At 42.2% G+C, this 21,768-nt stretch overlaps 1 protein-coding gene across 6 annotated transcripts in view; it reads right to left on the bottom strand.

The window, feature by feature from the left end:
* Positions 1–21,768, bottom strand: part of DDX42 (DEAD-box helicase 42) — a 46,899-nt gene that overhangs the window by 17,874 nt on the left and 7,257 nt on the right. For 4 of the 6 annotated variants that reach the window (XM_077314269.1, XM_077314268.1, XM_077314270.1 and 1 more), the window contains 6 exons: positions 21,672–21,733; positions 21,194–21,230; positions 18,608–18,757; positions 18,244–18,351; positions 4,651–4,770; positions 14–190 (listed from right to left, as the gene is read on the bottom strand). In XM_077314269.1, coding sequence (XP_077170384.1) covers positions 14–190; positions 4,651–4,770; positions 18,244–18,351; positions 18,608–18,757; positions 21,194–21,230; positions 21,672–21,733 — 654 coding nt within the window. The remainder of the gene's footprint in view (positions 1–13; positions 191–4,650; positions 4,771–18,243; positions 18,352–18,607; positions 18,758–21,193; positions 21,231–21,671; positions 21,734–21,768) is intronic. The other 2 variants (XM_077314271.1, XM_077314273.1) reach the window with 2 other exon arrangements.

The following is a 21,768-nucleotide window of genomic DNA, read 5'->3' on the forward strand; positions in this document are numbered from 1 at the left end:
AATATGTACCCACCTGCTGGCACAGCTCTCTAGTTGGACACACAATCACTGCAATGGGACCATCTCCTGGTTCCAGCTCCTTCTGATCCATAATATGAATCAGCATGGGCCAAATAAAGGCTGCTGTCTTCCCGCTGCCAGTCTTCGCTATTCCAATCATGTCTCTACCGCTCAGTGCTACTGGAACACCCTAAAGAAGGGCCCAAAAATAATAAAATAAACCACCCACACGTATTTTAAACACACCAACTTTACAGAATGCAATAAGTGACACTGAGCATGGGAGATTATTTCCAAACACTCAATCCATAATAACATCTACATAGCATATAATTTTTGTCTGTGGCATTTGGTAATAATTTCCAAAAAGGTTACCATTTGTGGGGTTCCTGCTAGCAAATACCAATTGCTAATTCTGTTTCCTTGGTAAGATGACCACTTTTGGGAGAAATTGGCTATTTGAAGACAGAAATTGCATTAGGCCTTCGTGCATCTAAATGTACATGGAAGAAATTTGACATGAAATTGTGCAACAGGGAGAGTCCTTTAAAAAAAAAGACATGTTTAGAGGCTCTTTGCATGAGGTATTATACTTTTAATAATGGAAGACCAATAGTGTTGGATCAGACCAATAGTCCATCAGGTCCAGGTTGAGGCACACAGTGGTCAACTGGTTATCATTCGAAGTACAAAGAGAAGGCCAGAGAGGCAAAAACACTTGCTATTGTTGCCCCGGACCATGGGTATTCAGAGCATTGCACTGAGCTTGTTTAGATATTGTTGTTAATGGCCATCAATGAACTTCTCTGTGGATGTGCCTTGTTGTTGTTAGGTGCAAAGTCGTGTCCGACCCATCGCAACACCATGGACAATGATCCTCCAGGCCTTCCTGTCCTCTACCATTCCTCAAAGTCCATTTAAGTTTGCACCAACTGCTTCAGTGACTCCATCCAGCCTCCTCATTCTCTGTTGTCCCCTTCTTCTTTTGCCCTCAATTGCTCCCAGCATTAGGCTCTTCTCCAGGGAGTTCTTCCTTCTCATGAGGTGGCCAAAGTATTTGAGTTTCATCTTCAGGATCTGGCCTTATAAGGAGCAGTGAGGGCTGATCTCCTCTAGGACTGACTGGTTTGTTGGCCTTGCAGTCCAAGGGACTCACAAGAATCTTCGTCAGCACCAGAGTTCAAAAGCCTCAATTCTTTGACACTTCACCTTCCTTATGGTCCAACTTTCACAGCAATACATTGCAACTGGGAAGACTAGACGCACTTTTGTTGGCAGGGTGATGTCTCTGCTTTTTAGAATGCTGTCTAGATTTGCCATAGCTTTCCTCCCCAGGAGCAAGTGTCTTTTATTTTCTTTGCTGCAGTCCCCATCTGCAGTGATCTTGGAGCCCAGGAAATAAAAATCTGTCACAACCTCAATTTCTTCATCTATTTGCCAGGAATTGAGAGGGCTGGATGCCATTATCTTTGTTTTCTTGATGTTGAGAGTCTCAAGCCAACTTTTGCACTCTCCTTCACCCACATCAACAGGCTCTTTAGTTCCTCTTCACTTTCTGAGTTCTGAGGCAGTTGATATTTCTCCCTGCAATCTTGATCCCAATTTGTGACTCATCTAACCTTGCCTTTCTCATGATGTGCTCCGCGTATAAGTTAAATAGGCAAGGCGACTGTATACAGCCTTGCCAAACTCCTCTCAAGTTTGAGCCAATCAGTGATTCCATGCCTGGTTCTCACTGTTGCTTCTTGACCTGCATATAGGTTTCTCAAGAGACAGATAAGATGCTCTGGTCCCCTGGCAGGGCTGGAGAAATACAGTGAGAAAGAAGCCCTGGTAATAAATGATTTAAAAACTAAGGTAATGGCCTTCGGCAATCGCCCCAGAGTTAGGACCTGGCGCTTAGCTGGAAAGAGGTTAGAACAGGTGAAGTCCTTCAAATACCTGGGAGTTACCTTTCAGGCTTCAGGATCAAGGCACGAACACTGTAGACAGCTTGCGAACATAGGGGAGAGAAGTGCCCTCAATATACTCAAATTCCATCGCTCCAATGGAGCCTATTTTGTTCCAGCAGCACTCAAACTCTTCCAAGCTAAGACAATTGCTCAAATGGCGTACGGGACCTTTTTAGGGCCACCAACCTCTTGCTTTGCCCCACTTGAGTGGGTTCAAACAAAATTTCTTAGAGGTTCCAAACTGTGTTTCGAACTCATGGATACGCCTAGAGGCAGGGTCTCCAAAATTCAAAGTGAAAGCAGTAACTTCATACATCTCCCTATGGTTAAAGGCACACTGGGCCACAGCTGGTTTACTTCCTTCAATCCTCTGTGACAATTTTAAATCCCAGTGGCTGTTGGCCACCAAGAGGGAAATTATAAAATTAGGCTTTTCCCCGCTTTCACTACTCAGGTTGGGGTACGATCAGGCGAAAATTGTAGTGAAACAAAGGATTGAGGACACAGAGCGTCAAACTGACCTTTCTCGCTCCCCTAAGTATGGTGCACCACCGTGTTCCAGATATATTCAAGCCTCTGCAGACTATCTCTCCTATTTGGAAACAAAATACTATAGGAGAGCATTAACACTAGCTAGATGCTCTGCATTACCTTCTGCCATGCTGGTGGGTCGATTCAAGAAAACCCCATTAGCTGAAAGACTCTGCCCCTGTAATTCCGGGGAGATAGAGTCAATCGAACACGTCCTCTTAAGGTGCCCTACTTTTAGCTCTGCGAGAAATAAATTCATCCTCCCATTACTCAGGAATTCCTCCACCAGTTCAAACAAAGAAAAAGTAAAATTCCTCCTGTGGAATAGTAGGGGCCATATTATTAAGCAGGTTGCCAAATTTTGTGCGCATGTGCTGAGGACAAGGGAAAGACAACTTAAGCTTAAGTGAAGATTTTTAGAGGTATTTTACTATGCATTTTTTTATAATGTTCGCATCAATTATACAATTTTATATATTTTAAATTTTGTACTGGCTCCCTGATTTTGCAATTTTTTACTGTGAAATGTTTTTTCTCGTTATCTGTTTTATCTGGCCACAGTGCTGTATCAAATAAATTTGATTTGATTTGATTTGCTCTGGTAGTCTTTAAGAACTTGCCCCAATTTGTTGTGCTCCACACAATCAAAGGCTTTAGGCATAGTCAATGAAGCAGAAGCAAATGTTCTTCTGGAACTCCCTAGCTTTCTCCATGATCCAGCGTATGTTGGCAATTTGATCTCTAGTTCCTCTGCCTCTTTGGAATCCTGCCTGTACTTCTGGAAGTTCTCGGTCCACATATTGCTGGAGCCTAGCTTGTAGGATTTTAAGCATAACTTTGCTAGCATGAGAAATGAGTGCAATGGTGCAGTAATTTGAACATTCTTTGGCATTGCCCTTCTTTGGGATTGAAATGTAAACTGACCTTTTCCAATCCTGTGGCCACTGTTGAGTTTTCCAAATTTGCTGGCATATTGCTGTGCCTAAAAGGGACCTAATCCCCTTTTAAAGCCAGCTAAACGTGTGGCCATTGCTTCATCCTGTGTCTGTGAGTTCCACAGGTTGAGAATGTTATGCTTGAAGTTATTTAAGAACATACTTTCTTGCCTTTCCTGAAACTACTGTCCATCAACTTAATCAGGAATCTATGAGCTCTGGTTTTACAGAAGAAATAATATCTTTATAATAATTTTTTCCAAACCATGCATAAATTCAGAATCCTCCATCCCTTTCCCCCCAGTTGTCTTTTTTTCTAAATTTAAAATCCCTCCAACTCCATAACCTTTCCAGGACGGGAAAGTCTTAAAACACATTAGTCAGTAATACTCAGTTGCTGACAAGCCATCTGTGGCTCTTCTGAGTACTGTTCCCCAAGCCACACATAATCCATGTTTCAATCAAGCGGGAAAGGCTCCTGTCAGTGAGATTTGTGGGTCCTCATCTGGAAACTGTTGCCATCAGATGAAGAGGAAGGCCATGAGCCTCTCCGATAAAGGTATTTTTGGGGTATTTTCTTGGCTTGGAGTGGCTGAATACATACCCCTACTTAGAACCACTGAGTAAGAAAACTATGAAAACAGTCTATTGAAAAAGAAAAATGTTTGTCTTTATCCGGAACCCATTTTGGTTTATGTTTGTACATCATAGAGATGAAGACAATATCTATAAAATAAATTGGAATACTTATAACCAAAAAGATTACATTTTTGTACCAGCCAATTGGTCGACTTTTTCTAGTTTGCAGTTTTCTCTCAGGCATTGGGTGTATTTGCAATTTGGATTACAGAAAACGAAGGCATTTGTAACTTTTAAATTCCACGAATATATCAAATACTGCAATCTGATATGTTAAAACTGTGAAATTAGTTTCGGTTTGACAGGGCAGTAAATATTACATATATTCCCCAAAATATTTACCTGCTCTGAGCCAAATGGGAAGGCTGAGCTATAAAAATAAGTTATTATTATCATTATTAAAGTTTCCCTTGTTATTCTTGGGGGGAGCAACTAGGATAAACAAAACTCAAATGAAATTTTATACCTTTGCCTGTTAGCCAAGAAACCAACTGATAGCAGTACTTTATTGGGAGGTATAACCATCTACTTCTCAAAAAGAATGAAACACTACAGTTTATATTCTGGGATTTCTGTTTTACTGCCAGACCCACCTGGCACTGGATAGGGGTAGGTTGAGTGTACTCCGACTTCCTGATCTGGTGCATGAGTTGCTCATCGAAACCAAAATGAGCAAAACTGCTTCCTGGCCTTGGTGGAGCAGCTCCAGATACCTATGAAGAACCATATCAATTATGAGCAAAAGCTTGAACATTTCATTTCTTTTGAGAGAGATGGTTATTTAATGTAACTGTAAGATGTCATAGAACCCATGAGGGAGAAAATGAAGTCAAAGATAATCCACCCATTCTTGATACTGTCTCACACACTGAATCCATACAACAGGCTTCTTCTCTCCTGACTCACTATCCCTACTCTCAATACAGTAAATTTCAATTCAGTGTCCATAACTGAAAGATCCTCCTGAAAAGCATAATGAGCATCCTTGAAATCAGAATCTTTATTTGGGACAGCAGAGACACCAATGTAGTTCTTAGAGCACCCAGGTCCATTGGACTTACCGAAGAGGATGCTTCTCCCCTGAAATAAAGAGGACATCTGCAAGGCTGGGTTTTCCCATCAGCTGCTCAGAGAGACAGGGTTTAATTAAAACACCCTCCTTTTGGTTCCTGTCATGTGCACTGCGCTTCATCCCCAGTTGGACACTTTGAGAGCCATATAGCAAATTAACTGAAACTTGAAAGTGACTAATCTTTAATTAATTTAACATTAATTTTTAAACATCCCTTTTGTGTATGTGTTGTAATAGAAAGAGGAACAGTAAGGGAAAAGAGGGGATTTGTTTCCTTTTTCTAATTTCACCTGTACAATGCCATCACTGTATGTTGTGTTAAGTTCCAGAACCAATCTAATTGGGAGGGCCAGATGTCTTCCTTATTCCAGGGAAGGACCCTCTTCAGTAAGTCCAATAGTTGTTCTCCCCCTGGGACATCCTCAAGGCTGGGCCCTTTCAGGTAGGTACTTAGACTGGTTCCAGAACGTGCTGCAGAACCCGCCTGCCAAAGGAGACCTCCACTGAACTCCTCCTCCTTTGGAGGAGCTGGGACGAGGAGAGTGTTATCTCAGGAGCTGACTGCTAGCTCCGCCCTCTGCTGAGTAGGCCTTTGTGCTATAAAAGGCTCTTGCTTGCCAGAGGCAATATCAAAAGAACCAAAGGACTCCAGGGTTCTGGATCAAACCAGAAGAATCTAAGGAGCCATAGGGCAAGAGCTAAAAGACTCTTGGCTGTAGGCTCATTGCCAGAGGATCAAACCGAAGGATTCAGTGACATGTAGGATTGTTTGAGAAATATTTCAGATGAACTTAAGTGGCATAAAGACTGAAGGTTGGGTAGTGACATGTACCATCTGCGGAATATGTATTTTTATCTCAGGGAGACAGTTTTTACAAATGCAGCAAGTGTAAATTAGTGGCTCTGCTAGAGGAGAAAGTCTGGGGATTAGAGAAAAGATTGCTGGAGGAGGGAAATCTATTAAATCAAAATCAGGAGCACCTACACATAGGAGTAGAAGACTGAGGAGAAGGTCTGACCCACTGGTGCTCAGCAACCAGTTCCAGAATCTGCCTGAAGAGGTTGATTCAGGAACACAGGAACAGAGCAAGCCCCAATGAAGACCAGCAAAAAAGTCACAGGCCCCCACAGGTGGGAGTTCCCTCAACGATCCCACGAAGCCCAGCAAACACTTCACCAGACGCCACAGGTGAGAGTTCTAGGTCTGCTCCCAAAGGTACATAGAAACGGTACTGGTAATTGGGGATTCCCTACTGAGAGGCATAGAGGCCAAAGTGTGTAGACCAGACTTGCTGTCTCGAGAGGTCTGCTGCCTACCTGGTGCACACATAAAGGATGTCACAGGATGGCTGAACAGGCTAATCAGGCCCTCGGATCATTATCCCTTCCTTCTCATCTATGTAGGAACAAATAATACTGACCAACAGAGTACAGACCATATTAAGAAAGACTTTGTGGATTTGGGGTAAAAGGTTAGGAGCACAGGTTGTCTTTTCATCAGTCCTTTCCTGTAAAAGCAGCCGTGGCTTAGGAAGAGAGAGAAAAATCATGCAAGTAAATGACTGGCTACATCACTGGTGTCATTGAGAAAGGTTTGGATTTCTGGATCATGGTCTCCGATGTCAATATGATGGGCTACTATCAGGAGATGGTATACACCTCACACGGGGTGGAAAAAGTATTTTTGGGAGAACCCTTGCAAACCTGGTGAAGAGGGCTTTAAACTAGATCCGGGAGGGGGGGGAGAAATATGGCTTCTTGAGCAGTTCACTTCTGTGAACTCTGGAACCTGACAGGGGTCGATTTGCAGCTGCAATCAGCAGAAAGGGGCAAGGTATGCAAACCTCCCCAATTTTCTACCCAGGAAGTTCTTGGGAACCTGTGGGGCCAATACTGATCCTTAGGGAGATTTATCTCCCTGGATATCCAGCTGTTTGTGTTTCTGGCCACGAAGAAGCCATTCGCCATCTTTGAACTTTTCTGTCTTCTCATATTATTTTTTAAAAGGCTGTTTTTCTTCTATCACTCCCTGAGCTGCTTGGAAGAGTCTTCAGAATTTTCACCGAGCTTAATCTCTAACTACAAATGCCTAAGAGTGAGTAATTGTCCAGGGACTTTAAATTGTTTTCACACACCTCCCCCTGCTCTGTAATCAAGAAGCGGTTACCTCCTACAAAGTCTTTCCTGCCAGTTCTTCTTTTCTTTTTTTAACTTCAGGGGGAAGGTGATATATATTAATAACACTGAAAACCAAGAAAGCATTTAACCAGTCTGTTTATCATTTCATGGAGATTGTTACCTTGATAAGGCATTCGTGCAACAACTTTCCTGAAGCTCCGTGACTTTCTAAGCAATGTCATCAAAACCCTTTGAGGGAGGACCTCTCATGGATATTTGCAATATTGTCTGAGCTTGGCTGGTGACTTATAAGCCTAAAACATGTCTATGTTAAAAAGAATGGCCCGTCTAATAGAGAAACAAACCCAAGACTTTAAAGTTTTTACAGAAGGTTTGCTTAAGAATATTTTCAAGGAGATCCAAGACGGCAAGGAAGAAGGTTTTAACAAGATTGATGGACCAATAACAGTGGTTGATGACAGCACTAAACAAGGTTGGAAATCATCAGCAGAAGAGAAAACTGAAATTTTGGAAATGGAAAAGGGGATGTCGGAGCCCCTCAGAAAACATGACTCGCTAGATAAGGACAACCTTTTAAAAAAGGCATACAGCTATTTCAAAGCAACAGTACACAAGAATCAACCAAAAGATACATGGATCTGTTTTGAAAGTAATCGATTTAAAGGAGCTTCTCAGGAAAAAAACTGTACTGATACATTTTGAATTGGAGTCCAGGCGGTCCAACTGCCTCAAGATTTATCGGTGAATATTCTGTGGAAAAAGAGTACAACTGCATTTTCTATGCCAAAGTCTAATTGGACAGCATATAAGTCTATGGGAACAACAGGGTGCAGTAAGCCTCGATATGAGACCCCCTTAAGAAGATTGGGGAAGGGAAAGGAGAAGCAAAGGGAAGGGGGAACAAGGTGTTTGAAATCTTTTCTTTATTCTTTTTCTGTACACTTTTAAGGCAATATATGTGCTGGAAGTGCTGGAAATGTCATGATAAAGTGGGTTTCCCCCCCTCTCCCCCCCCCCTCTTTTTTTTATAGGGCCAAAGTTCATACTGTTCTACAAGAAATGTTCAGTGTTAAGTATCTAATTCAAACCTGGAAATATGGTGTTGAATATCTGTCAGGAAAGAGCCTCTTGTGGCGCAGAGTGGTAAGGCAGCTGTCTGAAAGCTTTGCCCATGAGGCTGGGAGTTCAATCCCAGCAGCCGGCTCAAGGTTGACTCAGCCTTCCATCCTTCCGAGGTCGGTAAAATGAGTACCCAGCTTGCTGGGGGGTAAACGGTAATTACTGGGGAAGGCACTGGCAAACCACCCCGTATTGAGTCTGCCATGAAAACGCTAGAGGGCGTCACCCCAAGGGTCAGACATGACTCGGTGCTTGCACAGGGGATACCTTTATCTTTACCTTTATCTGTCAGGAAGGCTCTTCGACTGTGTTAAAAACCTAATTTTCTATGCAGTCACTGCAACAAGGTTACATCTATAGCCAACAGAAAATTAGTTGAAGAATTTCAAGAACTGTGGAATTCTTGTATGAGAAAATTTATAAATTTTGGGCTAAGGTCAAGACATCATCTTGGAGAAAGAGTGGGCTTTTCCTTTTTAAAAATAAATACTGGGTTAAAGTATAAAAATGATCTGAATTGAAGAATTCAGGAGCTGGAAATGTCATGATAAAGTGGGTTTTTCCTTTTTTCATTTCTTTTTATAAATACTGGGTTAAAGTTCATATTCTTTTATAAGAAACGTTTAATGTTAAGTACATAAAAATATGTTATTGTGAACAAGTGCAGGAGCCAGTTGATTTCCTAGCTTAAGGATAGTTCAAGTTTAAGGGTAATTTTTGTAATACTCAAGGTTGATTGTAAGTGTTGGAAATGTTATGTTAAAGTGGGATTTTTTGTTGTTGCTTTGTTTTTATATTTACAGGCAACAGATATTGCCTGTACTGGAATATTTGGCAAAATGAAATTTCAAGCATATGGGGACTTTGGGGGGTTGAGGGAGGGGTGATATTGTAATCAAATATATTCTTTCCTTGTTCTTTTCTATATCTATATAAAAATAAAACATTATATTAATTAAAAAGAGAGAGTGAGACATAAATTCCGAACTTAGTGTGATGGCAAGAATGCAAGATGAAAAGATTGCAAATCTACAGGGAATGGCACATAAGCAGGGAACTACTAACTTGCAAGGAAGTTAAAAAACCAAAACCATAGGGCACATAAGAAATGGATTATACTGTCTCTACACCAACAGAGTATAGGAAAAAGCAGAAGGAACTAGTAGACCTAATAGAGGAAGGGGGCTATGACCTAATAGGAATCACAGAAACTTGGTAGAATAATACTCATAATTGGAATACTAGACTCAAGGGCTACACTCTACTCAAAAGGGACAGACAAGAAAAGGTGTAGAAAAGAAGGAGCTGTAGCAATATATATTAAGAATCTTTATACTTGTGAAGAAATACAGGTACCTGAGCATGAAAGTTCAGTTGAGTGTATCTGGGTAAATATAAAAGGAGTAGGAAATGAGAATGGTATTATTGTGGGGGCCTGCTATAGACCACCCAGCCAGTCAGAGGACTTGAATGAGATACTGCTAGACCAAACTACACAATTTTCAACGAGGGGGGAAACAGTGGTTGTGGATGCCTTCAATTATCCAGATATCTGTTGGAAGGCCAACTCTGCTAAAAATACAAACTCCGTTAATTTCTTAATTTGTCTTGCCGGCAGATTCATTTCCCATAAAGTAGAGAGGGGAACCAGGGGCTATGCTATTTTAGACTTGATCCTCATCAATAGGGAAGAACTGGTAGATGAAGTGGAAGTAGAAGAAGAAGAAGAAGAAGAGTTGGTTCTTATATGCCGCTTTTCCCTACCCGAAGGAGGCTCAAAGCGGCTTACAGTCGCCTTCCCATTCCTCTCCCCACAACAGACACCCTGTGGGGTGGGTGAGGCTGAGAGAGCCCTGATATCACTGCCCGGTCAGAACAGTTTTATCAGTGCCGTGGCGAGCCCAAGGTCACCCAGCTGGCTGCATGTGGGGGAGCGCAGAATCGAACCCGGCATGCCAGATTAGAAGTCCGCACTCCTAACCACTACACCAAACTGGCTCTCTAGTACCCTCTAGATAGGGACAAGTAGTGGGCACACTTGGTAGTAGTGACCATGTGCTTTTGGAATTTTCAATTGTGGGAAAATGAAAACCTTTATGTACTAGGACGTATAAACTGGACTTTAGGAAAACCGATTTTAGCAGACTTAAAGGTATGTTGGGTAGAGTCCCATGGTCAGAAAGACTTTAAAAGATGGGAGTCCAAGAGGGCTAGGAGTTTCTTAAAAGTGAAATACTGAAGGCTCAATCACAAAAATTCCCTTGAGAAGAAAAGATGGAAGGAGCCTAAGGAAGCCAAGGTGGCTCCATAAGCAGCTGTCAAATGATTTGAGGAATAAAAAAGAGGCATTTAAGAAATGGAACGAAGGCTTAATAACCATGGATGGGTATAAACAAATACACAATAATTGTAGGGATAGTGTTTAAAAAGCTTAGGCTAGCAATAAGTGTTAAATATAGCAAAAAAGGCTTTTAAAGTTATATTTCAAGTAAGAAAAAGAGTAGGGACATGATAGGGCCACTGAGAAAACAAGAAAGTAAAATTATAACAGATGATGAAGAGAGGGCTGAACTGCTGAACTATTTCTCCTCAGTCTTCTCTTGTGAGGGAAATAGTGCTCAATGTGGAAAAAATGTAACACAACAGGGGACATGGGAATGGTGGCCTAGGATCACTGTTGGGGCAGTCCAGAAACACCTACTTTCTTTAAATGAAACAAAGTCTTCTGGGCCAGATGAATTGCATCTGAGGGTACTAAAAGAACTTGCAGATGTAATCTCTGAACCTCTGTCCATTATTTTTGACACTTCTTGGAGAACAGGTAAGGTGCCAGATGATTGGAGGATCTGGGTAACTATTGAACTTTCAGCTTGACATCTGTAGCTGGCAAAATTTTAACAAATCATCAAACTGTTAGTCCTTGAGCAGCTGGAACAGAGAGCTGGGATTTCTAAGACTCAGCACAGTTTTCACAAGAACAAATCATGTCAGACAAGCCTTATCTCTTTTTTTCAACAAAGTGACTACCTTGCTGGATCAGGGGAACACTGTGGACATACTGTATATACTCGCATATAAACCGAGTTTTTCAGCCATTTTTTTAAGCTGAAAAAGTCTCCCTTGGCTTCTATGCGGGTATTTAAAAAACAGCTTCCAGACAAGACAGGAGGGTGGGGGTAGGAGATAAGTATAGTTGCCTGAAGAAGCAGAGGCAAGAACAACAGAGATGCAGCAAGTCTGGGAGGGAAAGAGCAGTCTCTGTCTCCCCCCTCCCTGCCTTAAGGAGGCTAGCACGTGTTCCAGGAAGCTCTGCAGGAAGCTCTGAAGCCTCTGTCTCAGAGGGAGAGCCGAGAGCAGAAGGAGGAAACGCCCCTAGAGGAAGGAATAAAGGCAAGAGGAGTCAGAGGGAAATAGGAGGGGGGAGGAGGGTGGGAAGGAAAGGAAAAAAAAAATCCTGCCCAAAACAGGGGGGAGGGGAGGAAAGTAGAAAAGGCCACTATCCAAACACCAGGCTCGGCTTATATGTGATTCAATAAGTTTTTCCAGCGAAACGACTCTTAAGCCATGCTGAGGGTTAGGAGCAACCGCACCTGGCAGACCTGAGCAGATACGCAAATCTTGCTCACCGGTCGCCCCAGGAACCGGGAACGGCATCCTGAGGGTCCTACAGATCCGTGGAGACTGAGTTCTCCGGATCGCCGCGGCATGTGCTCAAGGTCATGATGGCGCCCTTGTCATAAATAACTTTCTAAGCCTGAAACGACCAGCTGACCCTACATTCTTTTTTTTCCCCCACAAGCTCTTCCCCCCCCCTCAACCAATTTACAAGTGAATTCTTTCAAGTGGGAGGCTCCCAGCTAATTACACTCACTAATCAAACAAAGAGAGAGCTTAAAGAAAAGAGAGACTTTAAAGATTTGTTGGAGATAGTTCAGTGGGGGACGCTGACTTGATACGGAGATCGACAAACTGATAATTTTGGATCGCTCGTGCTCCCGCGAGACCTCACGAGACTTTCTGTTTATAGTTTGTGACTGCCTAGAACTATGGAAAAATTAACTAAGGCACAGCTTTTCCATATGTTATGCGAAGGGAACTCAAAGATACTGAAAGCAGTCAACAAGGTGGAAAAGGAAATCCAAAAGACTAAGAAAGGGCTTTTAGACAGAACCGACGGTTTGGAAAAAACAGCTGATGAAAACACAACTCAGCCAACAATACTTCAAACGAGAATTCAATGTCTGGAAATTAATCAACAGGAGGGGGAGAGAGCTAGGGACGTAAAAATCAAAAGCACCTTGGAAGAACTTGGGAAAACAGATTTAAGGAAGGAAAGCACCGAAAACCTGGAAGTCTATTTAGAGCAGGAAGTGATTTGGATCAACAAAATAAATAGAGTCTATTCAAAGGCGACAGCAGGCAGGAAGCTATCAGGAGATATCTCTGTGCGACCAGAGGAAGAGATCCAGATTGACAAAGTATACAGAGCCTACTTAAAGGCGACTGCAAGCAAGAATCAAGCAAGAGACTTCTTTGGCCCTGACAGAAGGACAACCAGAAATACTCTACGCAGAAATAATCAGGTGTCACTATGGAAAAAAATACAATTTCATTTTCTGCGACCACCTGAAGGATGTGATGAACAGTGGAGCATTTTCCTGGTCTCCTGTGGGAAAGACAGCAGCAGTAACTTTTAGGTCAGGGCTAATATATGAAGGGAACTGACTTTATATTATCTAAGACAATAATATAATATATTCTTATAATAGATTATACTCTCATATGTATTAACAATCATTTTGTTAAGAAAGATGGTAAAAACTTCTAGATTAGGATTAATATGTGATGGGAACTGAATATGTATGTTAAAAGAAGATGGCAAACCATATCAGCTGGTCGCTTTTTACTTTTCTGTAAATGCTTTATATAATAATAAATAATAAAATTACAAAAAAATAATAATAATAAGTTTTTCCAGCAATTTGTGGCGTAATTAGGTGCCTTGGCTTATATGCAAATATATTTTTTGTTGTTGTTGTGCTACTATAGACCAACACGGCTACCCACTTAAAAAAAGAGCATATCTCTTTTTTTGAGAAAGTGACTACCTTGCTGGATCAGGGGAATGCTGTGGACATAGTTTATCTGGATTTCAGTAAAGCTTCCACGTGATCAGATAAGCTTCCATGTGATCTTCTTGTTGACAAATTGGTAAAATGTGGTAGGGATCCTAATTCTGTCATGTGGATCGATAACTGGTTGGAAGATCATATCCAAAGGGTACTTGTTAATGGTTCAGCATCCTCTTTGACAACAGTGACGTGGAGTTCCTCAGGGATCTGTCCTGGGGCCTGTGTTGTTCAAAATATTTATAAATGATTTAGTGAAGGATACTTATTAAATTTGCAGACACTAAACTGGGAGGGGTAGCAATCACATTTGCAGACACTAAACTGGGAGGGGTAGCAATCACACCAGACAGAATCAGAATACAGAATGATCTTGATAGGCTTGAGAAGTGGGCTAAACTGAATAAAATGAAGTTAAATAGGGACAAGTGTTCTGCATTTAGGTAGGAAAAAACAAATGCACCTATATAGGACGGGGGAGACATGTCTTGGCAGTAGCATGTACGAAAAAGATCTAGGAGTCTTAGTCGACCATACATTGACTATGAGTCAACAGTGTCACTCGGTGGCTAAAAAAGCAAAATGGATTTTGGGCTGTATCAAATGTAGAATCCTGTCCAGATCATGGGAGGTGATGGCTCCGCTTTACTCTGGTCTGATTCGGCCTCACTTGGGAGTACTGTATTCAGTTTTGGGCAACCCAGTTGAAAAGGGATGTAGACAAAATGGAGCGTGTCCAGAGGAGGGAAACAAAAATGGTGACGGAGAGGCTGATTCTGTGAAGGCTTAAGGTGGCAGTTTACAGTGGTCCCCAACCTTTTTATCACCGGAGACCAGTCAATGCTTGACAATTTTACTGAGGCCGGGGGGGGGGTAGTCTTTTGCCAACGGACATCACCGCCACTGCCTGAGCCCCTGCTCCACTTGCTTTCCTGCTGGCACCCCTGACTTCCCACTACCCGCAGCAGCTGCACAGTGCCATGCCGAGGGGGAGCCCCAGCCATAGGGGCTGCTAGAGACCACCTAAGGTGAGCCGGCAGCAGAGTGGTAGGGCAGCCCCCAATGCAGCAGCCGGGGAGGAGGATGAGGAGGGTCCGGGGGATGGGGACCACTGAGCTATAGGATTGTGAATGTCCTCCTAGTGCAGGGGGTTGGACTAGATGACGGAGGAGGTCCCTTCCAACTGTTATTCTATGATTCTAACATGAGTTTCAAAAACAATTAATAGACACAATTTGGTAACCCATACACAAGTGTGAAAAACAATGTATTGAGCGAGGTTTCACCAACTCTTCCTCCGTGCAAAATAGGCTAGTGTGGGGGTCGTCAACCTCTGGGACGCAGCGTCCTCAGTCATGCAACTTTCTGACCTGCCTGGCTGTCAATTTCATTTATCAAATGGTAGATGAACCCACAAGAGGTTCAGCCATACTGGACTTAATACTGACCAACAGGCAAGAGTTGGTGGATGAGGTGAAGGAGGTGGGGACCCTAGAGGGAAGTGACCATGTCCTCATAGAATTCCTTTTGAGATGGGGAGGCAAGGAAGCTTGTGGCCAGATGCGGATGTTGGATTTTTGTAGGGCAAACTTTAATAAACTCAGAGACATGATGAGTGTCATACCATGGACGAGAATGCTGGAAGGGAAGGGAGCATGTGAAGGGTGGGCGCTACTCAAACAAGAGCTATTCCATGCTCAATCAATGATTATCCCAGAAAGATGAAAACACTGCAGGAGCTCTGAGAAGCCTATTTGGGTGAACAGAGAGCTTCGAGAGGAATTAAGAAAGAAAAGGGAAATGTTCAGGAAATGGAGGGAAGGACAGAGGTCTAAAGAAGAGTACCTACAGGTTACTAGGCACTGTAGATCAACTACAGACCAGTGAGTCTGACCTCTGTTGTGGGTAAGATAATGGAGCAGATATTAAAGGGAGCAATCTGCAAACATCTGGAGGACAATTTGGTGATCCAAGGAAGTCACCATGGATTTGTCTCCAACAGGTCCTGTCAGACCAACCTGGTTTCCTTTTTTGACCAAGTGACAGATTTGCCTGGTCGTGAAAATTTATGTCGTTTACTTGGATTTTAGTAACGCTTTTGATAAGGTTCCCCATGATGTTCTGATGGATAAATTGAAGCACTGCAATCTGGATTTTCAAATAGTTAGGTGGATAGGGAATTGGTTAGAGAACCGCACTCAAAGAGTTGTTGTCAATGGTGTTTCATCAGAATGGAGGAAGGTGAGTAGCGGGGTACCTCAGGGCTCGGTCCGGTACTTTTTCACTTATTTATTAATGATCTAGATGAGGGGGTGGAGGGACTACCCATGAAGTTTGCAGATGACACCAAATTGGGGGGACTGGCAAATACTCAAGAAGACAGATATAGAGTTCAACAAGATCTGAACACAATGGGAAAATGGGCAAATGAGAACAAGATGCAATTTAATAAAGATAAGTGTAAAGTTCTGCATCTGGGTCAGAAAAATGAAAAGCATACCTACTGAGGGGGGATACGCTTCTAGGTAACACTGTGTGTGAACGAGACCTTGGGGTACTTGTGGATTGTAAACTAAACATGAGCAGGCAGTGTGCTGCAGCGGTAAAAAAGGCGAATGCCATTTTGGGCTGTATCAACAGGGGCATCACATCAAAATCATGTCATAGTCCCATTGTATACGGCACTGGTCAGACCACACCTGGAGTACTGTGTGCAGTTCTGGAGGCCTCACTTCAAGAAGGACGTAGATAAAATTGAAAGGGTACAGAGCAGAGTGACGAGGATGATCTGGGGCCAAGGGACCAAGCCCTAGGAAGATAGGTTGAGGGACTTGGGAATGTTCAGCCTGGAGAAAAGGAGGTTGAGAGGGGACATGATAGCCCTCTTTAAGTATTTGAAAGGTTGTCACTTGGAGGAGGGCAGGATGCTGTTCCCGTTGGCTGCAGAGGAAAGGATGCGCAGTAATGGGTTTAAACTACAAGTACAACGATATAGGCTGGATATCAGGAAAACATTTTTCACAGTCAGAGTAGTTCAGCAGTGGAATAGGCTGCCTAAGGAAGTGGTGAGGGGGACTCACTGGCAGTCTTCAAGCAAAGGTTGGATACACACTTTTCTTGGATGCTTTAGGATGCTTTGTGTCATATATGCGGTCGTAACAACCCACCCCTCCCAAAATGGACAATTATGGGCCACCAGAGCCCTGAGTGAGCATGTACACAGTTATCCTTCCCTATCATATTCTGCATGATCGCATCAGTTCTAGGGGGTTCTTGAAGTCTGAACAACATTTCAAGGGTTTCTTAATGGTAAAAAGGTTGAGGAAAAGTTGCCTTATAGAGTATCAATGCAGCTTACAATCTCCTTCCCTGCTTCTTCCCACAACAGGCACCTTGTGAGGCAGATGGTGCTGAGAGAGTTCTGGGAGAACTGTGACTTGCCCAAGGTCACCCAGCAGACTTTATGTGGATGAGTCGAGGGTAAAACCAGTTCCCCATAATAGTTTATTTCACTCTTAATTATTACATCACATTGGCTCAGTAGGATCATTAGTGCCTCTCCTCTTCAGTTTCCCTTTGTACATTAACAGAAGGCACTGTATGGCACAGGTGGAGGATCATCTTGGCAGCTCAAAGGTGCTGAACACAAATCTAAGGTAGTTTGAAGACAACCAGTTGCCAAAACCCAAACCAAACTTACATTGATATAGTGTATGTGCTCATTGCAACCATGCTTTCCTCCATGTTTTCTGCCTGAACTGACACCCTCTCCAACCTCTTCCTTTTAAAACTTGAAACCAAAATAAAAAGCCAGTTCCAGCTTTCTTCTGCCTCCTCAATGCATGAGGTGCTCCAGAAGAGCCCAGGAAGCATGATTTGTTTTCTGCAAGGAATACCCACTAAGAAGTAATCGCAAGACAATCCTTAGGATTTCCCAGTTGTCATGGATCCTCTCAGCATTTTATGACAGACCATGTTGATAAAGGCACCTTTACTGGCATAACCCCCTGCCACGGTAGTCATTGTGTAGCAGTGCCAACTACCCTTTAAGTGAGCTGGAGAATCCTGCTCCAAGTTCAGCTCAACTCTGTTTCCTTACCATTCCCTTCTTTGCAGCTAATTATTTTCTGCATGTACACTACCCTTTTGAAATGGTCTGCTAGAGGCTGCGCACTGTCCTTTAGAAAAGCCTTTAAAATATTGCTCTTGAAATGGTGTTGCACTCCATTGACTGGCTGGACTACTTTGTATAATATTAGAATCCGGTTCTGTATGATGGGATGAATCTTAACGCTGTCTGCTTAATTATAGATTGTTTTCTCCATAGAATTATAGAGTTGGAAGGGGCCATACAGGCCATCTAGTCCAACTCCCTGCTCTACGCAGGATCAGCCCAAAGCATCCTAAAGCATCCAAGAAAAGTGTGTATCCAACCTTTGCTTGAAGACTGCCAGTGAGGGGGAGCTTACCACCTCCTTAGGCAGCCTATTCCACTGCTGAACTACTCTGACCGTGAAATTTTTTTCCTGATATCTAGCCTATATGGTTGTACTTAAAACAATATTATAACTAAACCAGCACTCAAGGCACCAAACAATCCTCCCCCAAATGAATAAGGACAATGGACAGGAATCATAGGACTTCTGTGTCTTGTGTGTCATACTCACAGTTGCCATTAAGCTGTCTGAAAAAGGCAGCTCCAAGAACAGAACTTGTCTATACCTTACCCGGAGGTTTAGCTTATGGCGAAGCTCCACCACTTGCTGTGGAGTGAGGCTGGTGATTTCCTCATGCTCGTCATAGAAGTTCTTCTCAAATGAGGGGTATTCAATCTGCTGACCAAACATAATTAGTCAGATGTGTCACCTTGCAGGTTCAAAATCACTCGCTGCCTCTCCTGAGTGACTGTAACATAATGGAATGTTTGTGAAAATGTTTGCTTAAGCATGTACCTTCTGTAAGAGAATTGAATGAACAGTTGGGCTGTGAACAGCTATGAGCCGTCACAGCAATATATCTTCTGTATATATTTGTTTGGGCAGCTCACCTTCTAACCTTAGATAGTCAGAGTGATAGATAAAATTCCCTCACCTCTGAATGATCAATTGGAGGAAGAGGGTCGATGATTTTTTTGGAGGGAGCAATTGGATTTCCATCACTGTCATACTCCAGGTTGTCTTCTTCTTCTTCTGGGACCACACCAGCATTGGGGTTTTCTGCCATGTAACGGAAGTAAGCCTCCTGCAGCAAAACATAGCAATATAACTGCATACAAGTTTTTCCTTAACTGCTAGATACATTTAGATTGTTTTGTACTTTTAACACTTACCTATTTACAGAGAAGAAATGGGTTACCTATGACTTTCAATTTTAATAGTGTTCTTTCAGTAACATCAGTGTAACGATTTAGGAAACCTGAATTAAAGATCGGTACACTGGTTGTCATACCTGGGTTAAATAGCACATTGAAAATTTCAGGGCATCCCAAATTCTGAGACAGTAAAAAAAGTTTTCCCCAATGCTGAGGTAACTTGACATCGTTGTTCTAAAAAGATTGGAGGCTGAAGCCTGCTCAACTGTTAGTACCACTGCCCTGGAAACACTCCCTGCCAATCCCCAGTATCAGTGAAATGATCAATGAAGAGAGACAGATGCTCTGCACAGGCCCCAATGTATTCTTTTTACTTTATATCAAGCCTCATCTGACCATAATAGGTTGGTAAACAGCAATTTGCTTAGCTTTCTGGCAACTTAACTGCTTCTAAGTTAGATTTTCTGTAACTAGAAGACAGCTGGCACTTCTTTCAGATAGTCAACAAGCTACAGATGACAAGATATATGTGGGCATGAAGAATAGTAACTTCTGTGATCCAACTTGCTGCATCCATCTTTTTGTTTTCTCCTAATAGCTGCTGTTTGTCCACAGTCATAATTAATAGACTTCAAAGCACATTATGCAAAAGGGTTTCCTTTCCCCGCTTCTAAACCTAAAAGGGAATTTGATTAAGGAACCAGGAATTCTTATAAGGAAATACTGCTTTACACAACAAGCGATTAAAATATGGAATTTGCTGCCAGAAGCAGAGATTACTCCAGGAATAAACAGCTTTAAAAGGGGATTACACAGATTCTATCAGTGGCCATGGTGACTAAAGGAAAACATCTACATTTAGAGGCACTAAACGTTCGAATTCCAAAGCTGGGAAGCAACATCAGGGGAAGACCTCAGCCTTTATGATGTTACTGGCCCTCCAGTGGAATTGATTAACTACTATGCATAACAGGATGCTGGACTACGTGGACAACTGGTCTGTTCCAGCAGGCCTCTTCTTATGTTCTTATTAAAATCTGTGTATGAGAAACATGGTGTTGTTGTTAGGTGAGAAGTCGTGTCCGACCCATCGCGACCCCATGGACAATGATCCTCTAGGCCTCTACACGTAAGAAGTGCTAAAGATGAGTGTTCCAATCACATCTCAGTTCTAATATGACTTGGGCTAGGGAAGAATTTTATGAAACTCAAAATCTCATGTATTCATATGCCACCTATATTGTGCCAATAAAATATATCACTCCAGTTGCTTTGCCTAAAGTCCAGAAAAATTACTCAGGAATAAAATCCTTTGGAATGGAAGGACATAAGCTTCCACAAATAATTCCCTGAAGCAACACTAATGGAAAACTGTGAACAAGCTTGGAAATCCTGGAAGTATTTGTTCTACTAGCCACAGAGACATGGAAAAATCTACTATAGGTAACAGGAACATTACATGCTCCTTCAAAGTTTTGGCAATCATGTTAATTTATTTCCATCAAAAGGGAATTCGTTTTCCATGATGCACGCAATTTCTTGCACAAGTTATTGGGGAAAGAAGGCGTGGGCAACAAGAAAGATATAGGAAGGTACAATCAACTCCACCCACCAATGAATTCACATTTTTCATCTGCAGAGAAGCACACTTTGAATTAAAAGTGGACACATACTTCATACTTATGCCTTCAAGAGTTTATTTTTAGAAATGGTATGAACAACAATTATCTGTCCTCAAGAGGCTTTCATCCTGCTCTGTCATTATTCTGAGCATGCCTGCAGACTGAAGGTTAGAACAGGCAAAGATAGAATGAGCAGCCTCCAGTTAAGTTTGGGGATCATTCTGCTATGACTTTGACTCAAAAGTGACTGAATGCTCCCATTGCACCTGAAAGGATGGGCAAATTCATTCCTCTCCCCTGGAGGGAGTAATCAGAAAGAGTCAAGGCAAGAGCAGAGAACTACTTTGCTACAAGTTCTGGAATTTGAATTACCAGCATGCATTTATTTATGTGACCCACGAGTCCATGGAGAGTGGCGGGATATAAACTGAATTTAAAAATACATACATAAATTATGTAAATATAAATAAAACTATTGATAATTGGTGGCGAATAACTGGACTTTGAAAATAAATAACTGTAGTCCCTTTGATGCGGAGGTGAAGCATAAGCTCAACAGTTTTTCAACTATGATCCAAAGCACCTAAGACAGGACACATACATACATTATCCCCCTACTGAACAATACAACTGGGCACACTTTCAAGTGATTCCAATCTATTTCATAGAACGTTAATCAATTTGTGCTTGCAGATATTTGGAGATTGTTTCATAATAGATAGAAAGATTGTATAGGAAACTCACTTGGTCATCTTCCTCTTCAATATCATCGCGTATACCCCTGGAAAAACAAGCAGAGAAACAAAACTTCCCTGCAAATGTTCCACATACCCAGCTCCATAGATGCAACCTGACAAGTATCAATATGACTCCACAGCAACAATCAGCAGCAACAAAGTAACTACATGAATTCCAACCCACCAGGACTTGCCAAAGAACGAATGGTCACCTTGAATGAATTTGCTTCACATCTACCACACAGGACAGATGAGCTGTCTGCAAAATCTTAAGCGGACCACTGCAAGGCACATTCATATACCACCCTCCCACAAATCAACTCTCAGGATTTAGATCACAGCTTTAAGAAGTTTCAAAAAGGCCTGAAGATCTTGGCATGGCAAAAACCTTAAAATGTTATCCTTAAGGAAACAATATAGAATAATTCCATGCACTTATCCATCTCTAGGATTTCAACTTGGCTGCAATGTATGAAAAAACTTACTTTGTATTCTTCCTTTCTTTGTCTTTATCTTCCAGCCTCTTCATGTCTCTAGCAGCCTGATCCTAAGGGGGCACAAAACACATCACAAGATCCAAAA

This window comes from Paroedura picta, chromosome 16 (genome assembly GCF_049243985.1).
Source record: "Paroedura picta isolate Pp20150507F chromosome 16, Ppicta_v3.0, whole genome shotgun sequence".
NCBI lineage: Eukaryota > Metazoa > Chordata > Lepidosauria > Squamata > Gekkonidae > Paroedura > Paroedura picta.